Below are 14,711 nucleotides of genomic sequence, written 5' to 3' on the forward strand. Positions count from 1 at the left end.
TGAATTTCATGGTGGCATCTGCCCTATTTTTGTATTTTGTTGTCAAATTTTGCTTCTTAATGCTCCTAAAAAATTCCTGGTACATTGAATTACACTCAGGGTTCCATATTAATGCAAATTGCTTTTGTTTTGAGAAGGCATGGTGAGCGTACTGATTTCACATTTGCTACATTCTTTTAAGATGTTCTGTTCTGTCGATGCCTTGGAAATCGTTCAGTTTTAATCGAAGTTTAAAAGTTACAGAAACTTGAGTAAAACAAAATAATTGGGCTTCTACTCTAGCCTGGTACTGAGGAAGAATTGCACAGAAGTGCCGTCTTTCAGATCAGATGTATACCCCTGTAGACAGATGTAAAAGATTTTTTTAAATTAGCAAGAGTACAGAATCCTCCCACCCATCCCCTATTTTGCAAACATTTTAATTCTCATCCAGCATCATTAAAATGCAAATTTATTTGGTCATTGTTCTTTATGGGATCTTGTTGTGTACAAATTAGTTGTGTTTTCAGAGGTGACTACACTTCAGAAGTACATAGCTGGTTTTAAAGCACTTTGCTATGTTATGGAATTATGAATGGTATAAACTCATGTTTTTCTTGTTACAATATTCAATTCTCTAAGATATCCGACAAACATCAGAAACTATTAGGATGGGGAAATGTCATCAAGGAATTTAAATAATGAAAGCAAGCTGCTTTCTCCAGTAAAATGAGAAAAAAAAAGTACAATTTGTAAGTCATTTGGAAAATCTTCTGGGTCTCAATTTAAAGTTATACAGGGAACACCTACTGTAAAAATGTTCTAGGCATAAAGGGCTTCATTTAGATACAACAATATAACCAAATGAAGTTGGGGCTCATTTTTGGGAGATTATCTTAGACTTGTCCAAAAGAACTTTTGGAAAATCATACTCAGTATTACCAACATGTATCTATGCACGTGATATATTCCTGAAGCCCTTTCTCCTTACATGGTGAATGTCAAGTTATTGTGGCCTTTGCACACTCATTGTATGTGTGTTGGAAGTTACATTGTTGGCAGTTAATGGTGCTAATTATATTGTTAAGACAATACCCAACAGCTGAACGAATATGTGAACATACTATTTATTGCAGTTAATCCCATGAAAATAGCCAAGTAAATTACTTGAAATATACAATTGTGTGAATAGAGCTATGGGGTGAAAAATGTGAAACATTATACATTATATCCTAAATGAAAGATTCTTCTTTGGATTCACATTGACATAACTGTGGTGTTGCCAAATCCAGGAAAGGAGTTGCATTTGCTATGTAATTGACCATAAGATTCTGGAAAGTTGAGGTGTTGATCGTTACATGGAATTTCGTGATAATCAATAAGTCCAGTTGCAACAGAGAGCAAGAGATCCAGTTTTGATACAGTCAGCAGTGCTAACATCAAACAAATACATGTAACTACTGTGTTTTCTTTCTTTGCTTTTGTAGGGAAATCATCAGAATGTCTTTCAACATGGCTCAGTTTGAAGTCATACTGATTGGCCTCCTTTTCACAAGTTTGACCTCGACTGTCGCTCAGCAGCCTGGTATAGTGCTTTTTAATTAAAATACTGATTCTTTTTAAGTATGGAATCTCAAGGAAGTATTTCCTTAGTCCATAATCAGTTACAAACCCAGAAAAACAAGCATGCAAAAATAATTCTTTGCAAAGATACCTTAGTTAAAATGTGCCAGAATTTTATTCTTACAATGAGACAAATAGAAAATATTATACAGGACTAGCTACAAAACTGACTCCAATGGGATTAAGGTATCAGTAAGACAATTAAGCACACTTCCCATTTTGGTTGAAATTAGCAATTCTGACTCAAAATGGTTTTAACTAGGACTTTTAAAAAAGTGTTTTCTCAGAACATCTGCTGAAAATTATTTAAATATTGCTGTATGCAAAATCTGCCATGAACCACAATTTAAAAATATATGGAATAATAAATTGCTTTAAAAATATTTCTCAATATATGAACAGTAGTGAAGTTTGATTAAAACAAATTCAAGAAAAAATTAGCATTTAAACCATAGTACCAATCATATGTAAGTAACCCAATTTTAATGAAGTAACCTGATTTTAATGAATGAAAACTATTTTTAAAAGAATATACAAATTATTTTCTAAGTGGATTTATAAAGGTCTAATACTCAACTATACAAACAGTTAGCTACGTCAGAGGACACGATGTATGGAGATGCAACTTTATGTTAAGTTTAAGAGTATAAAGCATCCATAGAATCATGGAATCATACAATCTCTACAGTGTGGAAGCAGGCCATTCAGCTCATTGAATACATGCCAAGCCTCCATTCTCCATTGGGAGAATGTGCAAACTCCACACAGACAGTCACCTGAGGGTAGAATCAAACCTGGCCCCATGGCGCTGTGAGGCAGCAGTGCTAACCACTGGGCCATCTAATAAATAACTTGATAATGTTGGATTCAAACCCATTCTTCCAAACAGACTACTGCCTTAATCCAGAGCCTTAGACCACTCGATCACAGTACCGATAAATAATCAGGATGAAAAATAATCTTTAAAACTCTTTGCCTACCTTTCTTAAGTGATATATAGCAAGCTCTTCCAATACTACAACCATAATATCAGATGACGACAGAGAATGAGAGACCCAGCAACAGGATGGACCACTGAGCTAACTAAAGAAACAGCTCAATGGTTGAGAAGCTGCCAGCTGCACAACAACAATGAAAAAAAACACAACAGTGTGGGAAACAAGTTATAACGAGGAGAAGCCACAGAACAGGCCTAACTACTACCACAATCTTTTGAGCATGTAGACAGCCGTTAATGAGCTCTCAAGTGGCAGAACTAGCACTGGCTATTCATTGGATACAGGAATACTTCAGGGTTAACCATCAAATCAAATGAGGGTCAAATCAGTATTATATTCCATATAATTGGCAACATTCTGGTGGATTATTTAGCAAGACCAGTTGAATGAAGAAACAGTTAGCAACAACGAGATTACATATGACAAGGTTATGTTGATATGTATTTTGGTCTTCAGGAAATTATAATCATAGAGAGAGAGAGCAACATATAATAGATGGAAACAAAACCTTGAAAAGAGCAATAATTCATTTATTAATGGCCTATATTGCTTAGCAGATATCTGTGAACACAGGACATTTGAAAAAATTACCTGATCAGAGATTGGATAATTATTGAAATTTTGGAGGAAACCCCATTTGATTTCTTATGGTGCAGGGAAGACTTGACTTTGGTGAAATCATGCTAAAACAAGGAAACAAAAGAGTTTTTATTGGAGGTGATAGAGAAGTTCTGTAGAGAAAAAGGTTTGGGGCAGTTCATATCTTAATTATAAAGGTGGCAATATTCCAAAGCTGAGGCCAGGGAACTGTGAAGAAAGGACAGTGTTGTCAATGTGGAGAGAGAGGCCACATCAGCTCAAAGATTGTACCACCAAAACTGAGGACTATTTATCTCGGTTAAGGCTTTTCATTTTAAAACAGCAAAACACTTTTTCCAAATCTGATGCCATGAATTAATATTGGCTCATGTACCTTTTCCCAGGATCACAGGAACTTACAACATTTTGAACACTTTTTTTATATGCTGTATTCTCAGATTAATATTTAGATTGTCCATTAGCCAATCTATTCCAACAACACTCAAATTGTATCGGTCAAAATCTACCAGGTTGTGTCAGTATGAAAGATGGCATTGCAGTTCACAAGAAAACTAAATGTTAGCATGACACAAACCTGGATCAGCTCAAGGAAGCAGCAAGAAAACAAGGCTTTGTTTTCAATAGCAAAAGATGTCAAATCAACATGAACCAGATCAAACAGTATTTGGCCTTCCCAAAATAGAACATATACAGAAGATGTCTATATCACAACACAAAGGTAACTTACAAAGGTTTTCCAGTTTCTTCAACTTCTTAACTTTGTATTTTCTGGAATTTGCAGCAAAATATCTTTGCTTTCACAAGGATCTCCACAAAGATTTGGCAAGGGGATCATCAGCACATTTTTTGATCCATCAAAAATGTTCCGACTTATAGTAAATATATTCTCCAAAATTATGACTCCATTAAGTTTAGCACACTGGAAGTAGATGCATCCCAGAAAGCCATCTGAATCATCTCCATTTCAGGATGACACAAGCTAATTGTATTTGGTTCTAACATTCTTAAGTCAGTGCAGACAAAATACGCCAATATAGAAATGGATACTCTCACTTTAGTTTTTGGAACGCAAAAATGCCTTACACCAATCATTTCATTGTTCATACTGACTACAAACTGTTGGAAATGATCTCTTTAAAGCTTCACATAAGTGCATTAATGTTGACTTCTAAAGATCCAAGAGCACAATTTCAAAGTATGATACACGTAAGGCCCACACATGATGGTTTCTGATGCTCTTAGCAGATTTCCAAATCATGACCAATATTTTCCACAACCAAGGATACAATCATATCTGGGTGACTGACTATTTCACCAAATTCTCTTTTATGAAAAAAAAATCAAAAGTCCCATTATTGCAATATTTTCTGACAATTTAGTGGTCATATTGAGTTTAGATTAGATTAGATTAGATTAGATTACTTACAGTGTGGAAACAGGCCCCTCGGCCCCACAAGTCCACACCGACCCTCCGAAGCGCAACCCACCCACACCCCCACATTCACCCCCGACCTAACACTACGGACAATTCAGCATGGCCAATTCACCTGACCTGCACATCTTTGGACTGTGGGAGGAAACCGGAGCACCCGGAGGAAACCCACGCAGACACAGGGAGAACGTGCAAACTCCACACAGTCAGTCGCCTGAGGCGGGAATTGAACCCGGGACTCTAGCGCTGTGAGGCAGCAGTGCTAACTACTGTGCCACCGTGCCGCCCATGAAAATGCTTGAGTCTATCATGAAGGAAGAAACAGCAACATCTGGATACCAATTTGGTGGTGAAAATGCTTGAGTCTATCATGAAGGAAGAAACAGCAACATCTGGATAGAAATTGTCTCATTGGACATTTGCAGCATGGCTTCAGGAAAGGCAAGTCACGTTTAGCTAATTTACTGGAGTTCTTTGAGGACCTTATGAGCACAGTGGGGAACCGGTGGATGTGTATTTGGATTTCCAGAAGGCATTTGACAGGATGCTGCACAAAACACTGCTGCATAAGGTAAAGATGCACAATGTTACAGATAACGTATTAGCATGGATAGAGGCTTGGTTAACTAAGAGAATGCAAGAAGTGGGGAAAAATGGGTCTTTTTCTGGATGGAGATCCGTGGCCAGTGGTATTCCTCAGGGATCAGTATTAGTACTGCAATTGTTTACAATCTATATAGGTGATTTTGCAGATGACACTGAGATGAGTGGTAGAGCAAAGTGTGCAGAGGACACAACATCTGCAGAGGGATTTGGATAGGTTAAGTGAGTGGATAAGGATCTGGCAGATGGGGTACAATGTTGATAAATGTGAGGTCATCCATTTTGGTAGAAACAACAACAAAATGGACTATTATTTAATTGGTGGAAAATTGCAGCATGCTGCTATCCAGAGGAACCTGGGTGTCCATGTGCATGAATCACAAAATATTGGTTTGCAGTTGCAGCAGGTAATTAAGAAGGCAAATGTAATATAATCCTTCATTGCGAAAGGGATGGTGTTTAAAACCAGGAAGGTTATGCTTCAGCTGTACAGGATGCTGGTGAGGCCAAACCAATTATGTTCTCCTTACTTGAGAAAGGATGTACTGTCTTTGGAAGGGTGCAGCGGAAGTTCATTAGGTTAATTCCGGATTTGAGAGGGTTGGCTTATGAGCAGAAATTGAGTAGACCAGGACTATATTTATTAGAATTTAGAAGAAACATCTAAAATTATGAAGGGAAGAGATAAGATGGAAGCTGGGAGGTTGTTTCCACAGGCAGGTGAAAATACAATTGGAGGCATGGCCTCACAATATGGTGGAGTTGAATTAGGACTGAGCTGAAGAGAAACTTCACCCAAAGGGCTGTGAATCTGTGGGATTCACTGTCCAGTGAAGCAGCTGAGGCTACCTCGTTGAATGTTTTTAAGGCAAAGATAGATAGATTCTTGAACAGTAAAGGAATTAAGGGTTATGGTGAGCAGATGGGGAAGTGAAACTAAGTCCACTAAAAAGATCAGCCATGATCTAATTGAATGGCAAAGCAGGCTCGATGGCCTATTCCTGCTCCTGTTTTTTTATGTTCTAATATCTAGTGGCTGACAACAGTCCACAGCATAGGTCACGTGATGCTAAATAATGACTATCACCAATAAGAGACAATCTAACCACTGCTCCTTGATGTTCAATGGTGTTACCATCGCTGAATCTCCCACTATCAACATCTTTGGGGTTACCGTTGACTAGAAATTCAACTGGGCTCACTTCATAAACACAGTGGTTACAAGAGCAGGTCAGAGGCTAGGAATAGCATGGCAAGTAACTCACCCGCTGTCTCCCCAAATCCTGTCCACTATCTCCTCGGCACAAATCAGAAGTATGATAGAATACTTCCCACTTGTCTGGATGGGTATAGCTCTAACAACAAACAAGTAGCTTGACACCATCGAGGACAAAGCAGTCCACTTGTTTGGCACCACATGGGGCAGCATGGTGGCTCAGTGGTTAGCACTACTGCCTCACAGCACCAGGGACCTGTGTTCGATTCCAGCCTTGGGCGACTGTCTGTGTGAAGTTTGCACATTCTCCCCATGTCGGTGTGGGTTTCCTCCGGGTACTCCGGTTTCCTCCCACGATCCAAGGATGTGTAGATCAGGTAAACTGGCCATGTTAAATTGCCCAAAGTGTTAGGTGCATTAGTTAGGGGTAAGCATAGGGTAGGGGAATGGGTCTGGGTGGGTTACTCTTCGGAGGGTCGGTGTGGACTTGTTGGGCCGAAGGACTTGTTTCCATACTGTAGATAATCTAATCTAGTCTAATCACATCCACAAGAATCCATTCCCTCTACTACCAACATTCAGGAGCAGCATTGCATACTATCTACAAGATGCATTGCATAATATCTACAAGCTATAGGGAGAGGCTGAATAGGCTGGACTATTTTCCCTGGAATGCTGGAAGCTGAAGGGTGACCTTACAGTAGTTTATAAAACCATGAGGGGCATGGATTGGGTGAATTGTCAAGGTATTTTCACAGGATAGGAGAGTCCAAAACTAGAGGGCACAGGTTTAGGATGAGGGGAAAGATATAAAAGGGACCTAAGGAGCAACTCTTTTCATGCAGAGGGTGGGAACTGCCAAGGGAAGTGGTGGAGGCTGGTACAATTACAACATTTGAAAGGCTTCTGAATGGGAAGATGAATATGAATGGTTTAGAGGGATGTGGGTCAAATGTTGGCAAATGGGTCTACATTAATTTAGGATATCTGATCAGCATGGATGAGTTGGACCGAAGGGCTGTACATCTCTATGACTCTATGTGCAGGAAGTTGGGTGTTTAACAGAGAAGGTGCTCTGCTCACTATCGTCAATCTAATGGTCTCCCAGAAGGCAATGTTCATACAGTGAAGCCTATGATCATTAAATACAAAGCTATTGGTCAAATATTTGGATAACTATATGAAATCTTTGTTCCACTCCACAAGGAAAGGGTTTGCACTCACCAGCAGTTCTCATGTTTGGATGACAGATCTACCCAGCCCTTGTATCACCTACTTTTACCACCCAACCACATGTATATGACGCATTGTTGAATAGAAGAATGGAAATGGTACAAAGGTATATCACAAGAGCAGACTGTTAGCCCATACTGACTGAGACATAGCATCAGAATTCAAGATCTTTGACCAAACACATAGGTCCATGGAAATATACTACAACACATTGAGTATAGTAGAGGTCATACAATGTTTTCACAAATAATGGTTGAATCCAACAGCAAAACAGCTGAGTTGTATATGACTAAGTGCCCATCATTCAAGAAAATGTCTCTGCTAATGAATGTATAATGTCAGACAGTAACCAGATATCCACAATGCATGATGCATATCCATCAAGAAACTCATCATATAATGAAGCTACACAGATGAGTTATGGTGAATAGACAAGGATTAGATCTGGTCATATTGAGCATGTTTACCAGGATGTTGCCTGGCCTGCAGAGCTTTAGTTATTAAAAAAGTTTGGATAGACTGGGGCTGGTTTCCTTGAGCAGAGGAGATTGAGGAGGAACATGACTGAGATGTATAAAACTGTTAGAGGCATAGATAGGGTAGTCAGAAAGGAATCTTTCCCCATGATGGAAGATTGATGACTGGGGTATAGATTTATGGTAAGGGGCAGGAATTTTGAAGGCATGTGAAGAATATTTATTTTCACCCAGAGGGTGATGGGAATCTGGAACTCACTGCCTGTAAGAGTAGTCAAGGCAGAAACACTCATGGCATTTAAGAAGTATTTAGATATGCACTTGTAATACCATGGCATACAAAGCTATGGGCCAAGTGATAGAAAAGGATTGGAATAATTAGGTTCTTGTTTTTGACTAGCACAGACTTGATGACAGAGAGCCTTTTTTCTGTGACCCATGTGACTCTATGACCAAAGCATTGTCATAATGTACAAAGACAATTACTGATGTATATTCTTGTAGAAGCTTCTCAGAATGGATTTCTATTCTTCAAAGGGAAAGATGGTGAAATTATTTAATTGCTCAGATTCCAAAAAGGCAAGTTTGATGGCATCACAACATGTGACCTCTCAGGATAAGTGGTCTTATGCTCTGCCACTAGTCCTGCTAGTCAGTCATTTAGTTAGCAGTCAACTTTGTATATAAATACAGTAATTTAAGTAAGCAGAGTGTGCATAAACATTTGTGATGACATATTAAGATATATAGTTAATGGTTAATAAACGCCTAAATTAAGACTCAATAAGAACCCATCTCTCAGTGATATTTATTACATGGGTTAACATATAGAAAATCACACAGAGCACAGGAGAGGTAAAGGCATTCACTTCCTTGATGACCAAGAACTTGCCAGCAGCAGTAACAAAAATGCAGGAAACTAGGCAAATGAAGAAAAGTGCCAAGGGGTGAAAATGTGCTCATACAACAAACCCCTTCCATTCTGGCAGAAAGAGAAGTGAAGAAGAAGATGAAGCTGAAGAACATTAGTTTTAATGGGAAAAGAAAGCATTATTAAGATGGATCAGCTATCCAGTCAACCAGGAAGACAATATGAACAAAGAGCTGACATTTTCAAATGAAAACTTAAAAGAACAGTTCCTCAACCACCAAACTATGAATGAGATCAGAGAGACCGGTAAAACTTGCTACAATGTTTATTCCTGTGAGACTTTGGAGAGAGATCAGGGACCATATAAAGACAGCAATCTGAGAGGGTTGCTATCAGCTTTTTGTAAAGGGTTAAAGGGTTAATCCTCAAATATGTAAAAGTAATGTACATCAATTGTGATGTAAGAGATCACATGATGGAGAGACTGATGAGATGTCCAAAACTGGAGGGTACAGGTTTAAGGTCAGAGGAAAGATGTAAAAGGGACCTAAGGGGCAACTGTTTTCATGCAGAGGGCGGAGACTGCCAGAGGAGGCTGGTATAATTACAACATTTGAAAAGCATCTGGATGGAAAGATGAATAGGAACAGTTTAGAGGGATGTGAGCCAATGTTGGCAAATGGGACTACATCAATTTAGGATATCTTGTCAGCATGGATGAGTTGGACCGAAGGGCCTGTTTCCATGCTGTCCATCTCTATGACTCTATGTGCAGGATGTGGGGTGTTTAACAGAGAAGATGCTCTGCTCACTATCCTCAATCTAATGGTCTCCCAGAAGGCACTGTTCATGAGTAAGAGCGTAAGTAGTTTACAGAACGTTGTATAAACAATAACCTTATCAACAGTGATCTTAAAAAGGTTATCTTAGACTTCAGCACTAATCTCTCTGCTAAGGATGAAGAGTCGCAGATTCTTACTACAATACCTGAAGATAGGTTATTTTGATCAGTTCCTGAGCAAATTTAAAAAAAAGAAAAAAGAAAAGACCTTTACAAATGTACACATTAATGTCTTTATGTCCAAAAGTTTCAGTTTAATCAAAACAAAAACGGAAATAACTGGAAAAATTCAGCTGGTCTGGCATCATCTGTACAGAGAAATCAGAATTAACATTTTGAGTCCAGTGACCCTTCCTCAGAGCACAATAAAACATACAGTTTTAATATTTGAAGCCTCCTTGAAAGTTTGTAAATAATGGAAATGCCCTTTAGTGATTAATTCACCCTGCAAACATGGCAGGTTTTGTGGGCTGGACCCCAGGATGATGTGCAGAAATTTGATTTTCATTGAAGGAATTTTGTGCTTAAAATCCTGCAATCTTTTGGGCTGAAAGCAGAAAAATTGCACTGAAAAATTCAATACAATATGTCAATTATATCATAATTCTGAAATGCTGAATATAAGGTTGGATGAAGCAAATTGTGAGGCGAACTGTAAAATCCATCGTGCCCCTTCAAGGATTTGAATAATGAGGTTAAAAATCACACAACACACGGCTATAGTCGAACAGGGTTATTTGGAAGTACAAGCTTTTGGAGTGCTGCTCCTTTGTCAGGATCATGGGACAGGATCATGGGACACAGAATTTATAGTAAAAGATCAAAGTGATGCGATGTGGGGATCCAAGATGGCGGCGACCCAGTAAGACTGAGTCTATAGTGCTCCTCCCAAGACTTGGGCACAGTGGGTCACCTACTCCCTACCAAGCTCACCAAATCATTTATAATAGTTTTGTAATTCAATTAGTTGTGTAATATTACATTTAAACAACTTAATCCTAAGTCAAAATGACTAAAGGGAAGGGAGCCCGCAGCTCTCAGCAAGCAGGAACCCCTCCCCCACACTCTCCAGCTGCAGCAGAGGCGTCCACAGCCGCCCCGGGGGACTTACCTACAGTAGCAAGTCTTGCAGAAATGCTTTCCAAGCTTGACTCGAAGATCGATGCTTTTATCGTCGAATCCAGAAATCGTTGGGAGTCGCTCTCGGCCGCGCTGCAGAAGCACGACCGTGAGATTGAAGAAATTCAACGCCGAGTCGGAGGGGCGGAGCTAAAGGCCGCGACCTCCGAGACAACCGCTCAATCGGCCGTGGATCAGGTCCGGACTCTCGAGCAGCGAGTCCGGACCTTGGAAAATCATATTGACGACCTCGATAATCGAGGTCGCCGAAAAAATATTCGTTTGCTGGGCCTTCCCGACCGGGAAGAGGAAGGCCAGCTTACAGCATTCCTGGAGCAGTGGCTGCCACAACTTTTAAATCTGCAAGCTGGATCAGGCCAGGTAAAGGTGGAATGGGCCTACCGGGTCGCAATACGCGGGCCCGGCTCGAACCAGCGCCCACGCCCGGTCCTGTTCCGGCTGCAGAGCTACAGGGAGAGGCAGATACTCCTAGAAGCCTCTAGAAATCTCGGAAAAGACCCCCAAGCTATGATCTTCAAAGGATCCAAGATCATGCTATTTCAGGACTTTTCCCCAGCTCTGGTTCGAAAGAGGAAGGCATTCGACGAGGTGAAGAAGCGTTTAAGGGACTTAAATGTTCAGTACTCCTTACGCTACCCAGCGATGTTACGCTTTAACCATGAAGGATCCGTATATAACTTTGGATCACCAGAAAAGGCTAAGGAATTCTTGGACTCTCTTAGATAAACTGTAGGACATAATGGATGTTGGTCTGCCTTCCCCCCCCACCGCTTTGGTTTATATCCCCTCCCTTTTTTTTTTCTTACTTTACTGCTTAATATTATCATGGGGGTGGGGAGAGGGATTTGATTTTCTCCCCCCCCCCCCCCTTGGAGTTGTTTTCTGTTATTATTTTATGTATATATGAGGGATGTATGTATATGTGTGTGTGTATGTATATATATATATATATATGTGTGTGTATGTGTATGTATATATATGTATATATATAAGCTGGGGGATTTGGTTAATGTTGGTGGGGGGAGGTGGTTACCTTATTCGATTTTACCTTGTCTTTAGGAGCGGGGTTGTTTTCCCTTCGTTATTTTGTATTATCATATTTAATTATTATTTGTTGAAGTGGTAATTTTATAGTTATATGTTTATATATGGTATTAACATTACCAAATATACCCAGGTGTTGGTATGGGTGGGGGTGGGGTGCTCACTGTTAACTCTAGCTTTGTATTAGATTTGAATTCTACTCATTTTATTGAGGAGTGCCTGGGTCAAGGGTGGGGCATTGGTTGGGAGAGGATATGAGGGACTTTTGGAGAGGAAGTGACGCCCCCTGGGAACAAGGGGGAAAGTCTCCACTTAGATACGTTTTATATTTTTTTTATTTAGAAATAGTTTTTTACTGTATTGTTGTGGGTGTATTAAAGAGGCTTTATTTTTGTAAATTTTACATGTTCCACGCTCGGGATGTTCTGGATAGGGTTCCCCCTCCCGAGGGGTCTCGGATTGGCCCAGAGGATTATGGTTGATCAGTCGGTTAAGTGGTGCACCTGGAATGTCAAGGGGAGTAATTCGCCACTCAAAAGGAAGAAAATATTATCAAATCTTAAGAAGGAAAGAGTTGATATAGCTCTCCTACAGGAGACACACCTGTCAGATAAAGAACACTTGAAATTACGACAGGGCGGATTTGATCAGGCCTTTTTTTCCTCTTTTAGCTCAAAAAGCAGGGGAGTTGTTATTCTTGTTCGGAAGAATTTCCCTTTCAAAATCCTAAAGCAGATAAAAGACGAATCTGGACGATATATCTTGATTAAAGCCCTCATAAATGGAGAGGAATATGGGATTTTAAATTTGTACTGCCCCCCGGCACACCCCTTTAAATTTATAACGGAAGCCTTTTCAAAATTGATGGCTTTTGATGCCCGTCATATAATTATAGGGGGAGACTTTAATTGTATTATGGATCCAGAAATAGACAGGATTAACAAGAGTACTGCAGGAGTATCTCCCAGATCTAAACAATTGATGGATCTGAACAAAGAATTAGGATTAGTAGATGTATGGAGATGTCTTCATCCACAGGGTAGAGATTTTTCTTTCTACTCTAATCCACATAAATGTCATACCAGAATTGATATGTTTTTTGCCCCCTCGATTTTTTTAAATTCCATATCATCCTGTAAAATAGGTAATATAGCAATTTCTGACCACGCTGCTGTATATATGGAAACTAAGGCGAGGAACAGTGGGACATCCCCTCGGCATTGGCGTATGGACCCCTTCTTAATGAAAGATAGTAAATTTGTAAAGTACTTCTCTCAAGAATTTAAAACTTTTTTAGAAATTAATTCAGGTACAGCTAGCAACCCGTCAATGATGTGGGAGACCATCAAAGCTTACACGCGAGGCTTGATCATCTCCTACTCAGCGACCCAGAAGAAATTAAAGGGAGAACAACAGCGTCTGCTTGAAGCCCGCTTAAAAGTGGCTGAAACAGCATACTCTGATAGACCTTCTATTATTAAATTGCAAAGGATTCAGCTCTTAGGACAGCTCTAAACACTACACCTACTCAAACGGCTAAGAGGGAAATATTATTTGCAAAGCAAAGGTTATATGAATATGGCGACAAACCGGGTAGATACTTAGCATTTAGATTACATTACAGCGTGGAAACAGGCCCTTCGGCCCAACAAGTCCACACCGACCCATGCCCCTACATTTACCCCTTACCTAACACTACGGGCAATTTAGCATGGCCAATTCACCTGACCTGCACATCTTTGGACTGTGGGAGGAAACCGGAGCACCCGGAGGAAACCCACCCATTTGGTAAACACCTGTCCAACGCCAAACCTCTCCAATGTGTAAAACAAATATGACCATTCGACCCTATCAAATGCCTTTTCCGCGTCTAATGAAACCACTACTCCTGGTATCTTTTCCTGATGACAAGCTTGAATCATATTCAGAGCCCTTCTAACATTATTGGATGATCTACGGCCCTTAATAAACCCCGTCTGATCCTCCTTTATAATATGTGGCAGTATCCTTTCTAGTCTCAGTGCTAACGTTCTTGCAAAGAAAAAAAAGGCTCCTCAGACTATTATGTCTATCAAGGAAAGTACGGGTATTTTGACTCATGATCATAAAAAGATTAATGCGACCTTTAGAGAATTCTATTCTGAGTTATATAAATCACAGGATTGTGAAGATAGGACGAAGAGGATGCGTCATTTTTTAAAAATTTGACTTTTCCAGACCTAACTCCGGAACAAGTATCGGTCCTAAATGCTCCTCTTACACCCCAAGAAATAGTTGATGCAATTAGGCACCTTCAAAATGGTAAGGCGCCGGGCCCAGATGGCTTTCAAGCTGAATTCTATAAAGAATTTACAGAAATACTGGCTGGTCCACTTATGGACATGTATAACTATGCATATAGTCAAGGCTGTCTCCCGCCTTCGCTGAAAGAGGCAAATATCTCTCTTATCCTTAAAAAAGGAAAGGACCCAGAAGATTGTACATCATACAGACCAATATCCTTGCTAAATGTAGATTTTAAAATCCTCTCTAAAACGTTAGCACTGAGACTAGAAAGGATACTGCCACATATTATAAAGGAGGATCAGACGGGGTTTATTAAGGGCCGTAGATCATCCAATAATGTTAGAAGGGCTCTGAATATGATTCAAGCTT

The 14,711-nt window shown here is 39.9% G+C and overlaps 1 protein-coding gene across 1 annotated transcript in view; it reads left to right on the forward strand.

The window, feature by feature from the left end:
• LOC122564270 (collagen alpha-6(VI) chain-like) overlaps positions 1–14,711 on the forward strand; it is a 141,809-nt gene that overhangs the window by 18,314 nt on the left and 108,784 nt on the right. The window contains exon 2 of the mRNA XM_087978571.1: positions 1,467–1,564. Coding sequence (XP_087834697.1) covers positions 1,480–1,564 — 85 coding nt within the window. The 5' untranslated portion in view covers positions 1,467–1,479. The remainder of the gene's footprint in view (positions 1–1,466; positions 1,565–14,711) is intronic.

The sequence above is a fragment of the Chiloscyllium plagiosum genome, unplaced genomic scaffold (genome assembly GCF_037043375.1).
Source record: "Chiloscyllium plagiosum isolate Xiang-an unplaced genomic scaffold, Cpla_swu_hap1 HiC_scaffold_34, whole genome shotgun sequence".
NCBI classification, from domain to species: Eukaryota; Metazoa; Chordata; class Chondrichthyes; order Orectolobiformes; family Hemiscylliidae; genus Chiloscyllium; species Chiloscyllium plagiosum.